This window comes from Trichosurus vulpecula, chromosome 2 (assembly GCF_011100635.1).
Source record: "Trichosurus vulpecula isolate mTriVul1 chromosome 2, mTriVul1.pri, whole genome shotgun sequence".
In the NCBI taxonomy this organism is placed as follows: Eukaryota; Metazoa; Chordata; class Mammalia; order Diprotodontia; family Phalangeridae; genus Trichosurus; species Trichosurus vulpecula.
In genome coordinates, this window is record NC_050574.1 from 221,630,496 (window position 1) to 221,651,279 (window position 20,784).

Consider the following 20,784-nt stretch of genomic DNA (forward strand, 5'->3'; position numbering starts at 1 on the left):
GCACCTTATCTGTTTCATTTTTGTCTTTTATCTTTGTATCTTTAGTATGCTCTTAATAAATTATATCTGGTTGACTGATTAGGGCCCATATCCTATATCAGCACTACTATTACGTATTCAAAGACACACAAGGGAAACTAACAAGCTTCAAGAGAATAAAGCTTCTCACATGTAGTAGTGACTTAATAAAGGTTAACTGATTGAATTAAGAGGAAAGAAAAAGACAGTCCAGAAGCTGAGGTTACAGAAAAAAAAATCCAGAGTTTTCCATGCCCTGGGAACTCACCCCAACACTGTCAGGTACAAGTACCAAAAGTGCCTCCTATAAGAATGAGGGAAGGCTTGACCTGTCACCCCTTTCACCAGAAATACAAGGCAATTAAAGCCTGAGGCAACAAGGTACAGTGGAATGAGGACTGGATTTGTAGGCAGAGAACCTGGGTTTCAGTCCCTGCTCTGCTACTTACTAGATTTGTGATACTGGACAAGTCTCTTGAGCTTCATTTTCCTAATGCAGAAAACGAGAAGCCTGGACTGGATGACCTCTAAAGCTCCATCGAGCTAAATCTGATCCTTTGAAAAGTAAGCAGACTCAAAGGTGATGATTTCCGGTGATGTTAACAAATAGTGCCATCACCTACAAAACCAGTACCTAATAAAGAATTATTTTAAAATATTCCAAAAAAATTGTGAATCTTTATTTTTCCTACCAAGCAAAGTGACTTTGGAAACTGCAAGAAATAAAAAGGGAATTATTTCATCTACACTGATCACTGGCCACTATGCTCATAACCAGCAGAAAACAAAAGACACTCAGGAGAATTCAATAGTGTGAGTAAGTATATAAGCTTGGCAGCTACATGAAAGGTGAAATTTTGAAGGCAGTTTGAAGTATATGCAAATTAAAAATTAACACTGGATTATGGAAACCCTTTCTCCTTAATCTGAGTTGTAACCAAGCAATCTGTTGTTTCTATCCCAACAAAATCCATGCATTATGCTGCCTAATTTAAATTACAAGACCAAGCAGATCTGGAAAACTACAGCTTTATGCCTGAACTCAATCTAAACTATAGTGCACTGTAATTAAACCTGAAATAAAAGCTATATTCTGAATGGAGACAAAAAGCTCTTGTTAATGACATTTCATTCCCAGTACAGAATATAACAAAAGACTTCTTCATTTAGAGCCAAATGTCATTATACTTTCTAACTTGTTTGGAGCTGCTAGACTAATATTTGCACTGGGATTACTGTTTTAGTAACCAATCAGTTAACTCCTCCCCTGCAGTTTTTCAGCATTCTCATATAAATGGCCAGAAAGAAGAAAAAAGAAAATTGGCAAGCACAAAAATAACTATATTTATGAGATTAAATTCTCAAACTCTTCCCAGCTTGCTGGACAACTTATAACCAGGAGCCAAGCTGTTTATTTAATACTGACTTATTTCAGTAAAATCAATCATTCCTTCAGTCCATCAATCCATCAACCAACAAGCATTTATGAAATACTATGTGCAAGCACTAGGGTGAACACTGGTAATTCAATGAAAATGCAAAAACAGTACCATTAACTTAACACTACTTTCATACCCACACTGAGGAGCTCCAATCATTACACAAAGAACTTCATTTACAATAGGAAGCACAGGTTGCCTATAGGAAAAACGAGCTCCCTCTCAGTAGCCAAATCCAAGCTCCGCACCAACTACAGACACATAATAACTCCTAAGTCTTGTGAGCCAAGATTCTGGATAGAGAGTCAAAAGTTATACGTTCAAGTCCCGATTCTGCCTCTTACTATCCATGTGATTTTAGGTAACATGAGATTTCTGAGTCTCAAGTTTCCTAATTTCTAAGACAGAGAGACCACACCCTGCCCATCTCACAAAAGGTGATTATTAGAAACAAGTCAGAAACATGAAAGCATCTATAACAGGGCTGTCCAAAATGCGGCCGTGGGCCACATCTGATTTATGCAGCCCACCTACAAGCATAGAAATTTACATAAATGCTTTAGTAAATGAAGCCAAGCTACCTCAGAGCTCTCATTAAAATGGCAAATAATAACATATTGTCTATTGTTTCAATAAAAACCTAAGGTTGGACATCCCTGATCTATAATGTCTGTCCTCAGGACTTTTCTTTCTTTTTTACTCTCTTCCTTTAGACTCTACTTTTAGTGACTCAACTGTCACCTCGAAGCATATGAGTCACAAATGTATACTTTAAGCCTTGACTTCTTCCTTGAGCTGTAGACCCCAGTTTCTAATTTCCTGCTAGGTATTTTACCTACAAGTCCTACTGACACCACAAACTCATTCTCTTTTTCTCAGAACCCATGCTACTTCTCCTAACTTTCCTATTTCTGTTTCCTTTCCTTAACACCCTTCATCCAACCAGCTGCCAAGTCTGAAGAATCACAGAATTTCAGAGAAGAGAAATGATCACATTGGCCATCTAGTTTAATCCATACCTAAAAACAATCAAGTCCTATTGATAAATACCTGTAAATTATCTCTTCAATAGGATGTCTCCATTCTATAGCTACCATAACCATAGATCAGGCCCCAATAACCTCCCTGATAAGACTACTACAGTAACTTTCTAGCTGGTCTCCTTGCCTCTGGTGGCCTCCCTCCTCCAATTCATCCAACACAATTCTGCTAATAAATAGTTCTAATCATGTCACCTCCATTAAAAAAAAACTTTAAATGGCTTCCCATTGCCTAATAAAAATCATATTTCTTAGTCTGAGAATGAAGGCGTACTAAACTGAATTAGTAATCAAGATCCTCTTGGTCAGAGAGAAGTTCTGTAGGTGGCTCTGCAGACTTAAACTAAGGCCTGAACATCCTAATTTATGAGAGATACAACCTACACCATTCCAAGTTTATCATCCAAATTCTCTACCCTCCTGTCATACTAGATGTTCACTACTTACTTAGCAAATTGATCCCACCCTTCCCTAGACACTTTTTCAATTCATCTTCCATTCTTGGAATCATAGAATTGGAAGAGATCTCAGAGGCTATTTAATCAAACCAGTAACTAAACAGGAACCAGCTCTTTATGTGTGCACCTCAGGGCTATATACGCTGGCTCAGTGCTAAAGACTAGGTGTATGACACAGCAATCCTTCTGTCCATGTGTTAGCAGAAAGGGGGAATGGAATTCATCAAAGACCAGACACTGATTTAGGAAGAAATACCCATTCAGTAGACCCAAAGAAAAGACAACTTCCTCTTCTTCCTGTCTCTAGAAAGAGTATGACAGAACTCACTCTCTGGGATTTCCCACGGTGAGGGAAAAGGCCTCTCCTCCATGGCACATATGGTACCTGCTCATTAAAAGCAACACATGTTATTGAAGTAAGCCTAAATTGGGTTCTCAAGGCCCTGGTTGCCTCTTCTGCTTTGTGTTTCTTTCCCAGAGTATGACGTTAAAGATCCTGAGAAAGATGTTTCCAGCTGGGAGACAACCTCATTAGTTCAAGAGATCAAGAACTCTTGGGTCCCTCAACTGGTGATGGCTGCACTGCAGAAGACTTTTCTCAGACAAGATGATCACACATAGAAACACAAGGTCAAACTCCAGCCCACCCTGCCAGAGGACATGAATCTGGAGCGAGTCATGTGGACAGTGCAGAGCCACAGTAAAGGTGAAATATTTATGCCACAGTCACACTAAACTTCCTATGTTTTAAGTATCAAGTTTCTAGAAGAGTAAAATAGGCTATAGCATCATGTTTTATGTCTTTATCAATGAAAGCTTTTGAACCTTTTGTGTTTTTAGCATTTTTTTCTTAGTCAAAGAAATAAATAGCTGTGCTGTACCTGATCTACATTGTACTCTGAGTAACTTTCTATCTTTTGGGTAGACCCTAAACAAGAATGAAACCTAATGATTTTTCTATGAGACTCTGGAGTAGGGGCATAAAAATACAGAAAGTTCCAGAAAGAGCCTGGTCCTTCCCTTTAGAGCCTAAGCTTCCCTAGAACTGAACCTGCTAGCCATGTGATCTCAAAGATAAGGGTCCCTCAGTCAGAATGAGTGAGTAACCCAGGCTCCCTGGGGCCAGTGGGCCTATAGTCACACTTCCAACATCCTTAAGGTGGTCATCCAGCCAGAACACTTTAAGTGGAACAAAGACAGCTCATTCAATTTACAATGAACCCTAACTCTAAAATATTTTCTTCTATCAAGCCTAAATCTTCCTCTTTGCAATTTCTATTATTCTTAATTCTGTCTCTGGGGCCAGGTAAAACAAGTCTAATATCTCCTTAATATGATAGCCACTTAATGAAAGATGGAGGATAATTAACCAAGAAGCAAGATAGGAGAAACACTTAAAATATACACACACACACACACATATATATATGCATATACATATATATGTATATTATTATTATGTATTATATATATGTACACCCCTCCCATCAAGTCTTCTCTTCTCCAGGCCCAGCTTCCCTGGTTACTTAGATGAATTTCCTATGACACTATCCAGGTCTTCCACCATCTTGACCACTCTCCTCTGGATACTCTCCAACTCATTCATGTCCTTCCTAAAAAGCTAAGCACAACACTCAGGATGCATTATGCCTAATGACGAGTCCTGTAGGAGAGGCACAATACCATGTGAGCTTTTTTAACTATCGCATCACTTTGCTAACCCATTCTGAGCTTGCGGTCCACCAACACCCTTTAATTTTTTTCTGACGAACTACTATCTCTTATGTCCTCACTATCCTGAAGTTGTAAAGATGACTTTTTTGGACCCATGTGTAAGATTTTATATTTACCCCTATTAAAGTTCATAAGTTTCACTGATATCATAGTGAAATTGCAGGTCCAGACCAAAAAATATCTGAGATGCAGCCCAATGTTCTAGTTTGTAGAGATCTTTCTAGATTTGAATTGTAGCATCTAATGTAGTATCTGTACTTCCTAATTTTGTGTCAACAGCAGGTCTGCATTCTACTAAAGAGCTTTCAGTAGTTCTAGGATTTTGCCAGGTCTCAAGAAAGCTCACTGACCAATAGTGTGTAGTCTCTTCCCTCTTCTCCCTTTTTAGAAATCTTGACATTAATCCTCCTATCTTGCTTCTTGGTTAATTGTCCTCCATCTTTCAAACATCATGGAAAGTATATTACCCACCTCTACTTGTTTATGACCTACTAATCTATCTACCCAGGGTTCTAACTGATGTACTCAATTAGACTATAAGTTCTTTATTGGAAGGGACCAAGTTTCAATTCCCCAACCTAGCACCAATGTTTTATATATAACAAGTTCTTATGAAATGCTTACTGAATTTAATTACAACATTATAAATGTTAGGTGTTCTCACTATACTAATTAAAAATTTGAGGGGAAGAAGCCTGTAGCTGGTTCCTTAAGAAATAAATGCTTCAAAACTAATACACCCAAGTTGTTACTCTCTTTCCCAATCCATTTTATCAATTGGAAAAAAAGTAAAAAAAATAAACCATCATTTGTTCCACCATGTTTACTTACTAGTAGCTCATCCATGCTCGTCTGGCATTTTTCTAAGTTGATGCGTTTTATTGCTACTCGCTCTTGACGGGGTTTGCATAGCGCGGCCTGGACCACAGCAGTAGCACCGCTGCCTAAAAGAGTTAACAGAGGAGAGGTTATTAAGCAAGAAGCTGACTGGTTACCCTTTAATCTTTGTTAGCACTTTTATGAACAAATATCTGCATAAATAAGCAGTTGTGAGGAGAGGAACCCAAATGCTACCTTTTGACATTTCTAAAATTATAAAGATTTCTTTTGGATACTAAATAACAATAGATAATCATAGGTTATTCGGAATTTTGGAGAAAGAGAAGCAAGGTTAAATGAGTTTCCTTCAAGTAGTTCAATAGACCAAACTTACAATGAGTCCCTGAAACCTCAACTCATTAGGTTATCAAACGTGAGGAACTGGGCCAGAACAGTCCATTTTGACTGACTGGCAGAGTCCATGGTGGAGGGAGATTTGAAAGGGGACTGGAATAATACAATAACACCACACAGTGGAGGGTCTTGAATGCTTAGAAGAGGAGTTTAAAGTTTCCTTGCTGGGCAAGAGAGTCTTTAAAGATTTTTCCACATAAGAATGACATAACCAGATCTATGCATAAGAAAGATAAGGTGGGCAACACTATGAAAAGCTGGACCAGAAGAGGAAAGAGAATGTTGTTTGGGAGACTCGAGACATCCTGATGCAATGGGAAAAGGGCCACCTTTGGAGTCAAAGAACCTTAACTCAAAACCACATTCTGCTACTTACTACCACGGTGACCTTGGGCAAGTAACTTAACCTCCTAGAGCCTCAGCTTCCTCATCTGTAAAATGAGGGGTTTGCACTGGATGACTTTTATGGACCCTTTCCACTCTTGAGCTATGATCCCACTGCAAGAGTACAGGTGAGTAGCCTGGGAAGAGAGGGAGAACAGAATAGATACAAAGGGTTCAAAGGTGAACAAACTTGGCAACTGGTTGGATGTGAAAGACATGGTGAGACAGGGAACGGTGGTGCTCCTCACAGAAATAATGAAGTCAAAAAGAGGTACTTGGTTATTATATTGTATGTCTGTTATGTAACAGTCCATATGTAGCCCAGGAGAGGAAAGCTGGCCTATGGGTATAAGTTGCAGAGTAACACATCTAGGTAAGGATGACCTAAGAATTCCTAATAATTAGAGCTATCAGAAGGTACAGAAAGAGGCGTCAGGAAGGAATCACTGGCTCTGCACAGTTGAGGTCTTCAAACACTGGGGGGTGAGGGGGTCAAGGTGTGCTACAGCAAGGATTCTTAGACTGGAGTGTCACTGACTGTGTTTTATTCCAGTGAAATCATAGAACATACAACTCTTTTCAGGGTTTTTAATGCTATAGCTAAGAAACTCTAAATCACAGAACTGTTTGGAGGCTACAGAAAAAGTGTATAATTTACATTGTATGTGCTGTAGCCATGCATTTGGGTTTTTTCCAACAGGAGTTAGAGATAGATCACTACTCATGAGGAAGCCATGCTACGAGACTTTAGAAGCTTAGATGAAGAAAGCCAGCAGAATGAAAAGCTAGCATGAGAGAACACGAAAGAAGTCCAAGAGAGAAGCTGCTGCCAGAAGACAGAATACAGAAACTGACTTAGCTGAGCAAAGCTGACAGGCAAGTTCTGTGTTTCATGCAGGGAGCTCTCTGACTGGAGGTGAACGCTGCAGCTTTTGGAAAATGATAAAGGTGTATCTCAAAGGGATCCAAGAAAAAGGTAAGGGACCTATTTGTGCAAAAAAATATTTATAGCAACCCTTTTTGTGGTGGCAAAGAACTAGAAAGTGAGGAGATGCCCATCAGCTGCAGAATGGCTGAACACATTGTGGTATATGATTGTGATGGGAAATTATCGTGTTATAATGAGGGGTAGCTAGGTGGCGCAGTGTGTAGAGCACCGGCCCTGGAGTCAGGAGGACCTGAGGTCAAATCCTGCCTCAGACACTTGACACACTTACTAGCTCTGTGACCTCGGGCAAGTCACTTAACCCCAATTGCCCTGCCTTCCACCCCAGCAAAAAATAATAACAAAAATAATAATAATAATAAATTTGAAAAAAAAAAAAGAAATAATGAGCAGGATGCTTTCAGAAAAACCTGGGAAGACTTATATGAACTGATGCAAAGTCAAGTGAGCAAAGCCAAGAAAATATCATACATGAACAATAAAAGCAATATTGTAAGGAGATCAGCTGTGAAAGACTTAGCTACTCTAATCAATTGAATGATCCAAGACAACTCCAAAAGACTAATGATGAAATATGCTATCCACCTCCAGAGAAAGAACTGATGAACTCTGGTGTTTTTTTTTTTCATTTTCTTTATTTTTCTTGCTTTTTTTTTTAAACATGGCTAATATGGAAATAGGGGATAGCTAGCTGGTGCAGGGGATAAGTGCTGGATCTAAAGTCAGAAAGATAGTGTTCAAATCCAGCCTCAGGCACTTACTAGCTATGTGAACTTGGGCATGTCACTTAACCTATTTCAGCCTCAGTTTCCACAACTGTAAAGTGAGCTGGAGAAGGAAATGGCAAACCACTACAGTATCTTTGCCAAGAAAATCCCAAATGGGGTCATGAAGAGTCAGACAGGACTGAAACGAATGAATAACAAAATATGGAAACGTTTTGCATGACTTCATATGTACAATGAGTATCATATTACTTGCCTTCTCAATGGGGCCTGGGAAAGAGAGAATAGGGAACTCAAAATAAAAAAAAATCAAATGTTTAAATACAAAAAAAGAAGCTGACTGGAAAAAGCAGCATCCACCTGGTGAAAAGCTAACTGAGCTCACTGACCTGTAGCATCATCCACAGAACTTCACAGGGGAAACTCCTCATGGGCCTGACTGCATTGCCTTGTATCCTGAGAGGAAAATCCTCCTCCAAGTACAAAGAGCAGACCTGGAAAGCTGCTTGTCCCTAAAATGGCTCAATACTGCTTTCAAGCCTAGGTAAACGAAGAGACCCAACATCAACACTCCCCAGGTTTAAGGTTGCAGTTTCGGCTAAACAATACAAATGTTGCTCCTTATTAGTAGAACTGAACACTAACATGGATTGTTTTTTGCTGTTGTCTGAAACATTTATCACTAAACAACAGTCAATGGTGTCGCTATGACTACTTTGCGTAAGTGGGAAGCACACCAGTGGAAGCTCAGCAATCACAGTGGCCAGTAGTAAGAATGTATTCCCACACACCCCCTCACCCTCACACACACCAGAGTTACACCTATGATTTTGATAGTTGAGTAGTACCCATGTGTCCTCCCCAGAGGTGGGTGGGGGGACAGGGGTAAAAGATCTAACTAGCCCAAGGGGGAGGGGCGCTGAGAGGAAGAGAAGGGTATCCACTTTTCTATACTGCAAAGAATACATTTCCAAAGTAGGGCTATGGGTTACTTTGAAAGCTGAAAGCTCTTAACACTGCCAACAGTTTTTAGGTCATTTCCAAGTGCTACTTGAAGTAAAGTAAAGAACAAGGGCCAAAACCATCTAAAAGATCATTTCCAAGTCACTAGTTTGATTCTGAGTAACAGGGAGGACTTTTTAGACCACTATTTAGTCCACCTTCACTTGAGTAAATAGCTATGAGATGACAGCCCCATGTATTTTCCAAGGAGCACGGATACCAATGTTAACTGTATCCTACTAGGTACCACAAGCAAAAATATCTTCACCAAGTTCACTATTCCTTTTCAGATATATTCCCCAAACTGACAACAGACATTTTCTGGGTTCCATGCCCTCTTCCTTTAATTTTTGCCTTTTCCTTGCTTTTGGAGCCTGAAGAAAATAACATCTATTTTCTGAAATGTCACTGCTAGTTATCCAAACAAACCAAGTTCACTCAGAAACGACCAGAGAAAGATGTCCCACAAGAGAAGGAATTTCAGTCTTGTCTTTGCATCATCTCCAGTGCCTAGAATATAAGTAGGTACCTCATAAATAATAAGTTAATATTTATACAGTGCTTTAAGATCTGCAAAGTGCTTTACATGTATTATTTTAATTGATTCTCGCAACATCCCTGGAAGGTAGGTGCTACTATTATCCCCATTTTACAGATGTGGAAACTGAGGCAGGAAGAAGGTAAGTCATTTGCCCAAAGTCACAAAGGTGGCAAATGTCACAGGCAGAATCTGAACTCAGGTCTTCAGGACTCCAAATCTAGCATAATCACTTATATTACCTAATTACCTCAATAAATGCTTGTTGAACTGAATTGCATATTCATAGTCTTCTGGAACTGAGATCACTAAGTTAAAAATGCAGACAGTGAACTGAGTTGAGCAACCAGGGTTCTTGCTCGGCCACTTATTTTTTTCAGAAGGCAGGTCGCGTCCTCTCTGGACCTCAGTTTCCCCACCTGTAAAATGAGGGGGTTGGACGAAATCCAGGGTTCTTAACGTGGGGTCTGTGGATTTTAAAAATATATATATTTTGATAACTATTTCAGCTGATTTCTTGGTAATTTTATGTATTTTATTGTATGCATTTAAAAATATTATTCTGAGAAAAAGGATCTATAGGCTTCACTAGATGCCAAAGGAGTCCATGACACCCTGGTCTAGATGACCTCTAGGGTCCCTTTTGGTTCTAACAGTCTCTGATTCTAGGATGCATTCTTTTACTTGATTTACCACTTGCTGCCATCTGCTTCATCTTACTATCTCTCTAAATTCGGGAGTCCTGTCTTATCAGAAATATTCCTTTATCTTTTAGCACTCTCGGGATGTAAAAGGAACACCCTGTACTGCAAACTGCTAAATCAAATACCCCTGCCATAAGACAGATGTTATGCATAAAACTCACTGTGGTCGTTTCTTTACAAAACATATATCTCCTCCTTTCTCCCTTCTTAAGGCAGATCCATGTGATGGGCATACTATGGGCAGGAGCACAGATTCATCAGAGCTACAGTGAAGCTGCAACTACTCGGAGTCATCTACCTTTGGTCAAAGGAGAAAAGTCAAATAATTGAATTTTCTTCCAGCATTGTCGTAAGTCACATTTTTAGAGAAAACTGAACAATAAAAACCTGGGAGAGGAAGGAAAACAGCCTCTCAGCAAACTGTACTTAAATTTCACCAATGACCTGAATAAGCTACATTACCTGGGAAAACCTGACTTGTTAAAACATTTGGAGGTCACAGACCTTGCCAATGAAAGGCTGCACTTGTGTATAACTCATCAACAACCATCTGATAATACCACAGAAAAACAAAGACTAGCCTGGGGTTCTGATTTTAAGAGAGATAGCCAGAAAGGGTGTAGGAAATCAAATTGGAATGAATATAATTAAACTCACCCTGGACCTTGAGTTATATCTAAGGTGGCAACAAAATACCCAGTCTACATTCACTCAGTTAGGGTGGGAGGATCCACAAGGGGGTGGGGAAACCACAAACTAAACAGGAGGAGGAACAAGGAATTATGGAAATGAATACTGGAGCATTTAAAAGGCCTAATCTACACAAGTTAAAGGTGTGTTGAAGGATACAGATTTATTTTATATGATTTGACATGATTACAATAGAATTTAACACTAGGTGACCATTCTTGATTTATCCAGGAAGTACATTAGATGCTAGGGAGTAAATTCAACCACTGGTTCCGTGAGCATATACCATTATAAGAACCAATGGATAAAAGCCAAATGAAAAAACAGCCCCTCTCTTCAAGAAGCCTACCATCTTAATAAGGGATACAATATGTGAACGAAAGCAAATATAAGAAAACTGAAGGAGGAAGAGAGAACTAACAATTACTGGGATTTGAGCTGTAGAAGCTTGCTGATGAGTTGAGCTTTGAAAGAAGCTAAACATTCTCAAAAAGCCTGGGGTAAGGAGGGAGTTAATTCCTGGTGTGAGTGGGCAGCTTCTGCAAAGGTCTCCATCTGGGGAATTCTGGGAAGAGCAACTAGGCCAAGAAGAGGAAGAAGGCAGCTCCATCTCTCCACTTTGGCTGATGGAAGGAATGAGTCTGAAAATGCAGACCGGAGCCAGACTGTGAATGGCTTTAAACTACTAGAGTTTATATTGTTTCCTAAAAGGAACAGGAAATCACTGAAGATTCCTGATTAGGAGGATGGCATGGTTAAGACTTGGGCTTTGGCAAGATTATTTTGGCTGCTTCAAAATAAGGAACTGGAGAAGAAAGAGCCTGACATCAGGCAGTCCACACTTAGGGGCTACACTAATTGTTCAGGCTAGGTCTGACCAGCTGTAGAGGGGGTTTTGCATGAGAGAACAGGGAAGACGGATGAAAGACTCAGTGGAGATAGAACTGACAAGACAAGATTTTGTGGAAGTAGACCTGGACGTTTGTTTGCCAAAACAAAATTTCAAGGAGTCCTCTTGAGAGCTCAAAGAGCTGAAAACACCTGACACTGGAATTTCAGAATTCACAGTATCACACATTTACATGCAAAAGGGACCTTAGAGATCACCAAAGTCCAAATCCTTCATTTTTATACATGAGGAAATGACGTCCAAAGAGATTCAAGGTCCTGCCCGTGGTCACACAGGACATATGTGGCCACCACTCCCCGCTCATTATCTGCCCTACGACACTGCCCAATCGGTGACTAAGAACCCCTCCCACCCCAGAATGCATGCTGACTCACGTACCCATGAAGACTGGCAATTAAGACAGGCCCATCCAGAGCAAAGAAGCCAGGACAGAAATAGGAGCTAACTGTTTATTCCTTAGTTCGGAGTTAGGGTCTAGCTCGGACTCTGCCACTAACTAGTAGCTTTTTTTTTTTGAGGGGGAGGAGGTATCATTTAATACCTCTGAGCCTCAGCTTCCAAAAATCTATAAAATGGGAATGACATTACTTCTGACCTACCTACCTTATACATTTGTTGAGAGAATCATAGAGTTTTAAACACGAACAAAAACTTTTTGAGCTTCTCAGTAAAGTCTATGAAAATATATGTTATTAACGTAAAGTAATCAGGTTCTTAATGATTAACTGATTTACAGCTAAGCCTTTTTAAAAAAAAAAAAAAGAACACAAAATATTATGTGTGTTAAGCAATTAGGCTTGACCAGCTTATAAAAAAAATCCCATGAGATAAAAGGTAACATCACCTTCCCAAACACAATTTCTACTCAAACAGAAGTGTATACTTTTTTTTTATTACTGGCCTCAACAACTCACAGTTTTAGATGTGTGGCAAGGTAAAACTTTTTTAATATAAAAGTAAAAACTCTTCTTTTTCTCTCATTTTAAAAAATTGTTTTAAAATTAATCTTTTTTAAAAGGGGGTTCAAGGGGACACTCTAACACTCCATCAGCAATGTGCCAAGAGTTGCTAAGGGGTTTTCCTAGTAACCAGCACCCACACCAACTCCAAAAGGAGGAGCAGGTATAGACATCGACAAGTAGAAAGCCTTTAGGACAATGGGCCCAGGAGCTAGAAAAGTCGACAAGAACCAGACTGCCAAAAGCCTTAATAATATCTGCTACCCACTTACCTCCAAATGTTCTTTTGTTTTGTTTTTGCATACCCAGCCCTGAGCATACTGCCATGCATGGAACAGTTGATTAATAAATATTTGTTGAGTTGAACTGAATTTTTGTGAAGACTGAATATAATACCATATATAAAAGCACTCTGTCAAAACAGAATTCTAAACAAAAATTATTATTATCAAAATGGAATATCTGAGCAGACTGGGTCAGGCACTTTAATCTTTTACTGTAAATTTTTTTTAAAAAAATCAATGCACAGGGTATGCTATTCTAAAAAATTTTAATTGTTGTACTAACAGAACAAATTCAGGTAGAGGAATACCAATACCCAGTAGGAGGTAAGGGTCCCGGAACAATCACAGATCTCCAAGTCAGGAAAAAGAGGTGCAGACTTTATTTTTATATACCAAAAACCTAGCTTTTCCTGCTATGATTTCGTGAAATAAATAAAGTAAAATCTCACAATCTGGCTTGGTTTGAAAAATGTCCTATTCTGCTTGGAGGAGGTCCTCAAATACTGACTAGCAAAAAAAAAGGCTAAAACAAAAAACCTATTCCATACACTGATTAAATCAACTAAATGGAAGCCAACATTCCACAAGGGAATGTCAATTCCTATTTGTCCAGATAAACAATAACTTTTGTTGTTGTTGTTCAGTTGCATCCGAGCCTTCATGACCCCATTTGGGGTTTTCTTGGCAAAGATATTGGAGTGGTTTGCCATTTCCTTCTCTTGCTCATTCTACAGACAAGAAACTAAGGCAAACAGTGTTAAGTGACTTGACTAGAGTCACACAGCTAGTGTCTGAGGCCAGGTTTCAACTCAGCTTTTTGTGACTTTAGGCCCGAAACTCTGTCCACTGTGCCACCTAACTGCTTAAATAGTCATTACTCCCCTCTAAAGGCAAGAGAAAGCACAACTGCCTCCCGGGGGACCCATCCCTGCTAAAATGCTTGTATTATTTCAGGAAGAAGTCTAGTACCAAGTGGTCAAATTAAGTTCACCTAGAGAAAAGGGCTGACAACCTCACTGAAAAGCCTGAATAAGGCAGGTAATGGGCTTTTGGAGCTAGCATCCACCTCTGGGGCAGGAGATGATTCACTAAGGTGGCTCAGTGCTTCTTAAAATAGCCTCTATCTGAATGAACAGTCAAGTTAAATCCAGTTCTAAGCATAGGTGAAACGATTCAACCCAATTCAATGCTTTTTACGCATCTACCGTGTGAAAAGCAGTGAGAATACTCGATAAAGAGCAAGCAGGTCTCAAAGTGACCGAGAAGAGGGCGAAACTCTCCACCCCCTGACACAGACAAATCACTTAACTCCTCGGCAGCCCCCAAACAACTCTCTTAAGAGTATGAGTTGCCAAGCATGGGCCAATGTCCATTGGTAGAGAGAAGAAATTTCCTCACTAGTGGCTCCCTACGTCGGAGGTCTAACCCCGCTTCAAAAAACCAAAGCAGTCACCACCAGGAATACTGGGACAACGCCCAAAGCGGCGCTTGTCCTCAACATTCTCCTGGGGAGGTACCGCATGAACACAATTAACTGTAAATAATACGGAATAAGAGGCTGAACCCTCTACTAAAGCAGGTCAGCACCTTCTCTGCAATATTCAAGTTTTATGAAAAACAAGGTAAAGTCATTTCGAGCAGGAAAGGCCTCATGTAGGAGGTAGTAACTAAGCTATTGCAAGGAAGCTAAGATTTTTCCATAGGAAATGATTCCAGATATAACACTTGATAAAAAAGCTGGGGCGGGGGGGGGGGGGGGAATCTAGGTACAATTAGGGTTTTTTGTATTTTTTTATTTAGTATTTTATTTTGCTCCATTTACATGTTAAAACAATTTTTAACATTCATTTTGAAAACTTTTGAGTTCCAAATTCTCTCCCTTCCACCCTCCCTACCCCTTTGAGAAGACAAGCAATTCGATATAGGTTTGTATAAGTTTTTTTTAAATCAGTTTCATGAATAATTATTTTTCTATTCTATTATACCTATGGAAAATTTGGTGTTTGTTAAGTCCAGTTTACAAATAAAATTCAAAAAGAAAAAAAAGCATAAAAAGGGGAGGTTGAAGTATGGTTTAAGGGGACCAACTAGCAGTTCAGTTTGACTGAAATGGAGTAACATGAAAAAAAGACTAGAAAAGTAGGATTATGAATTTTATCCTAAAGGAAATAGGAAGCCATTCAAGATCTTTGAGTAGAGAAATGACACAGTCAGATCTGTGTTTTAGGAAAATGATAATCACAGTACAGATGCCAAGTAATGAACCACCAAATCATGAAATTTCAGAGTTGAAAGGATCCTCATTATTCATCTAGTTCAACCTGTGCCTACACAGGAATCCCATCTACAACTATGCTAACAAAGCAATCTTCCAGATTCCTCTTGATTATCTCCAGTCTCCACTGCCCAAAATAGCCCATTCCATTTCTGACTAGATCTAATTGTTAGGAAGTTTCCTTACAGTAAGCCTAAATATGCCTCTCAGTAACATCTACCCATTCATCCTAGCTCTGACCCCTGGGGCTAAGCAGGGAGAAAAAAAAACCTAATCTTTCCTTCCAGCTGAGTCTTTCAAATACCTGAAGAAAACTACCACATGCCCTCTCAGGTTTCTTTCTTACAAACTAAATCACTTATCACCAGTTCTCACCAAATACCAGTCACCCTCCCTTTTCTATACTCTACTTTGCCAGTGTCTTTCCTAAAATGTGGCTCCCAGAAATGAATACAATATTCTAGATGTAGTCTGACCAGGGCAGAGTACAGCAGAACTATCACTTCCCTCACAGTACAAAGAAATGCCTCTATTCGATACTACCAGTCTGTTAGTGGCCATGTCACATAACTGACTCATATTTGAGCTTGTGATCCACTAAAACCCCCAGAGCTTTTGCACATGAATTTCTAGCCATGCCACCACCATACTGAGTTTTTAAACTCAAATGTAGGCCTTTACTTATCTCTGTTAAATTTAATGTGATTAGATTTGGTCCATCATCATAGGGCCTGTTGAAATGCTTTTGGATCCTCAAGCTGTCATTCAGCTTTGTGTTAAATGTTCAACAAGGCATTCTACTTCATCTTTACCATGCAGTGTAAATAGCACAAATAAACTGCTTTTCTACTTCTAGATTTTCATGTTATCTGGACTGAGAAAGGACTTGCCCACGTGCATGAAACAAGTTTGTTTCAGGGGAAGGAATTGAACCGAGATTTTCTTGACGCCAAGACTGGCCTTCTATTTACTGTGGAATACCACCTCTCCAAAAGGGTACTGGAAATAAAATGGAAAAAATTAACTTCTTATATAAAACTCCAATCTAATCTCAACACCTCAAAAAAGCCAAAATTAGCAAACAAAAACCAAATGACTACGGGAATAACAGTACTGATATATGAGGCTGGACTAAAATGATTCAGTACATATCCACTTAAGCATAAAGAAATCATAAATGATATGAATAAGGTACTACAACCTTGTTCAAAAAACCTGATATGAATGACAGATCTTTATAGCCTGACAGAGAAGTTTAGGACAAATACAAGGATAAAGTTCACAAACCAGGCAGTAAATTTATGGAAGCAATTACTGTAAGAAAAAGTGAAAAATTTAAAACGTAAAATAGACTGTTTTAAAAGGTTCAACTAAATTAAATTCATGGATAACAACACATAATGGGATACTAAGAAGAAACAAGGATATTTTGAGGGTATGTCCCTAAATCTTTGAGGATGACATCAAGGGACTCAATCATGTCCTGGCATACATTCTTGGAGGCAGCTGAGTGACTCACTGGATAGAGCGCTGGGCCTGGATTAAGAGAAGACTTGAGTTCAAATCCAGCCTTAGACACTTACTAGCTATGTGACCCTAGGCAAGTCACTTAACCTCTGTTTGCCTTACTCCACTGAAGAAGGAAATGGCAAGGCACTCTAATATCTTTACCAAAAAAACCCCAAATGGGGTCATGAAGAGTCAGACAAGAACAAACAACAATAAGGTATGTAACAAATTTTAGAAAAATTTCCATTCAAAATGGCTGAAATAAATTTTAGGTTATTAATCATAAAGTTGTAATTATCTAGAAAATATACTTACTTAGAAACTCTCAATTCTCCAACATTCTGGCTAACTAAGAGAATATACTGCTCTGAAAGGTAATGCTATGTCATGAAATATCATCATGTATTTTTAAGACAAACTTGCCCCCTGGTTCCACTGGCAATAGGCGATCAAATTCTAGTAGAAACAGTATTTGTATATTTGTTGTGTGTGTGTGTGTGTGTGTGTGTGTGTGTGTGTGTTGTGCATGTGCACACATGTACACACGGGGGGGGGGGGGGAAATCCATTAAAAATATGTTGTTAAAATACTGAAACCCCCTCCTTATAGCACAAATGCCAGCACTTCAAAGCTTTAAATACCCCTATTAATTATAAACAGACATATGAATGCTGCTTTGCATGAATAAGTGACTGATCATAGTTACATGACATGTTAAAACAACTGATTTAATTCCTACCTTTCTTAGCTGATGGAAATTATTCAGTTTTAAGTCTTTGCTGCCAATTGTTTTACTTTGGCCTATAAATTGCTTGTAAGACTTAAAATGCCCCTTGACAAGTAAAAATAATGGCTCATATTTATATAGGTATAAGGTACTGCCCCTTTTATATGTGAACAAGCTTGGATGCTGAAAAGGGCAGAAAAAGTACATTTCTGTAAGGAAAACCGATAAAATCCTAAGAAACCAAGGCTCCCAAATGAAGACAATTCTGATGACCAGACATACAAATGCTCCTCAGATGAATGTACTGAGAGCTGTTTGAAGGCTGAGCAATAACTAGGTCTAACGGTGGCTACAGAGTACCGTTGTCCATCAGCTCATTTGCATGAGACTGTTTTTAGAGTTTTAACAGTCCAACTTAAACAGCTGTAAATCAAATAACTATTGGGGGACTACGGAAAGATTATGTAAGAAGTACTGGAATCATACCAGACAGAAAGCTGTATTTCTTGAGTTTTACCTCAGAAGGAAAGGATTAATCACTGATTATCAAGAGAATCTGATGTGAGGCACTAGACGCAAATAAGAAACCAGAGAAAAGGGGGCAGCTAGGTGGCGCACTGAGTAGAGCACCAGCCCTTCAAATCTGGCCTCAGATGCTTGACTCAGCTGTGTGACCTTGGGCAAGTCACTTAACCCCAACTGCCCTGCCTTCCCCCCTCCAAAAAAAGAAAAAAAAAGAAACCAGCAAAAAAGCTACAGGAAAAGAGACAGAAGAAGCAAGAAAGTGGGCAGAGTAGAGAAGTAGGTTGGAGACAGAAGACACAGAAGCTTCCAGCTGAGCCAGCTGACCTTTCAGCTGTTCCAGTATCAAAAAAGAGACACTGCTTTGGCTAATGAAAGGCCCAGAGCAGCTACTGGAAGCTCATTAGAAGACAGTTGAATCCTGCTGCCTTGTGATGCCAGGGCTTATTTCCCTCCGATCCCTAAGAGAGAAGAAACATCTCCCCCTGTTGCCCTGTCCTGCCAGAAGAAACAAAGAAAGAAAGAGGCCCTGCATCTACTTTGCTGAGAGGATTTAGGACATAACTGGACCATGCAGAATCCTGTGTTCTTTGCAGATTTAAATGCTGAGCAGCTCTCTGGCTTAAAAGGAATTTCTGGTCACTACAATCGCATAATTTACTCATTGTCCTATTAAGGGTGGCTATGAGCTTTAAAATAATAACATTAAAAATAATAAGCTTGTCATTACTTCACCACCTGGAGAGAAGATGATAAACAGCTTTGCCCAGCAGGGAAGGGCCAAAAAGAAAGGCTGCTGGTTCAAAGCCATGAGTTGCTTCATATACATCAGTTTTTGTATTCATTAATCAATCATTCAACAATTATTAAGTGCTTGCTTACTATGTGCCAGACACTGTGCTAAGCACACATGTGTCTCACTGCACAGTTCCGATAATTAAGTGACCACTTTTCCCCTTTCATTATAGAAGATGACCCAAGTATGTGAGTGGACTACGATACTTTGATAATTCCCGCTCTTGCCTTCTACTGAGTAGAAGTTAGGATTATTTCTGGTTTTGCCTCATAATGAATAAATCACTAGATAATGGATAAATATTATTGATTCCTATTTCCTAATATATTCAATAATAAATGATTTGTGTGAAAGAGTTCATGGTATCATGGCATCTGACTGTGGAAATGGGAAGCACATTGGCAGAGGCTCAGAAGCAGTACCAAGCACCCAGGGTACCTCTCCACACATGTGATTACACCTCAGCCCCTAAGGGAGAAGACTGAGAGGCAGCGGCAGGGAGTAGCCTATTCTGGACTCCAGACTTGCCTCTGGCTAGTGCCAGCTGCCTCAAGAGCCAGCTCAGAAAGTGAGAGTTGGGGTTCACAATACACCACGGCTACATAGGGCTTTAGAGTTTACAAAGCACTTTCTATGCGTCCTCTCATTTGCTCCTAGAAACATTACTTTGAGATAAGTGCTACTATCATCCCTATTTTATAAATAAGAAAGCGAGGCTTAGAAAAAGCAAGTGACTTGCCCAGGGTATCCAAAGAAGCACAAGCCACAGGACCCTGAGAGAGGTTTGCTGGTGATGATGCCCGATGTCTAAGCTACAAACTCTACTGACATAATTAAAAGATTTTAAAAATTTATCCTATAAGTAAAGAGGAAAGAATGAACCATGGGGCTCCCTGTTTAGAACCTCTTATGACCCCACTAGTAGTCTAATTAAGCCTGTGGACCCCTTCTCAGAATAATGTTTTTAAATCCATAAAATGAAATATCCAAGATTGCAAAGGAAACTAATTATATTGTGCTGCTTATCAAAATATTTCTTAAAAACAAGTTCACCAATTCCAGGTTAAGCATCCCTGGAGCCCTGGAAGACCAAGGCTGGATTCACTCTGTTACCTAAGCATCCACTGAACTTCTAACCCTTGTCAATAGTCTCTGCAAACACATAAGCAGACGGGGGCTCAGTGACACGTCCAAAGTTACACAGCTAACTACGTATCTATAACAAAACACAGAGTCAGGTATTCCTGACTCCGAGTTCAGAACAACAGTCCCCCTGCCAAGATGCTTTGGAGAACAGCGTCTTTAGTGGAAGGAGCACTCTTTGTATTCTGAGGACCTGGGTTCAAATCCCATTTCTTTTTTTTTTTTTAGACATCTGTTTTTAAAACTTTGAGTTCCATATTTTCTCCCCTCTTCCCTCCCCACCCACCATCACTAAGAAGGCAAGCAATTCAACACAGGCTACATGCGTATCATTATGTAAAACCCTTCCACAATACTCATGTTGTGAAAGACTAACTATATTTTGCTCCGTCCTATCCTATCCTCCTTTATTCAATTTTCTCCCTTGACCCTGTTCCTTTTCAAAAGGGTTTGTTTTTGATTACCTCCTCCCCCTATCTGCCCTCCCTTCTATCGTCCCCCCTTTTTTATCTCCTTCCTCCTTCTTTCCTGTGGGGTAAGATACCCAAGTGAGTGCGTATGTTATTCCCTCCTCAGGTCAGTTCCAATGAGAGCAAGATTCACTCATTCCCCCTCACCTGCCCCCTCTTTCCTTCCTACAGAACTGCTTTTTCTTGCCACTTTTATGTGAGACAATTTACCCCATATACCCCATTCTATCTCTCCCTTTCTCCCTCTCTCAATATATTCCTCTCTCAACCCTTAATTT

The 20,784-nt window shown here is 39.6% G+C and overlaps 1 protein-coding gene across 1 annotated transcript in view; it reads right to left on the reverse strand.

The window, feature by feature from the left end:
- Positions 1 to 20,784, reverse strand: part of STK39 (serine/threonine kinase 39) — a 318,732-nt gene that overhangs the window by 240,093 nt on the left and 57,855 nt on the right. The window contains exon 2 of the mRNA XM_036747781.1: positions 5,521 to 5,633. Within this exon, the coding sequence (XP_036603676.1) occupies positions 5,521 to 5,633 (113 nt within the window). The remainder of the gene's footprint in view (positions 1 to 5,520; positions 5,634 to 20,784) is intronic.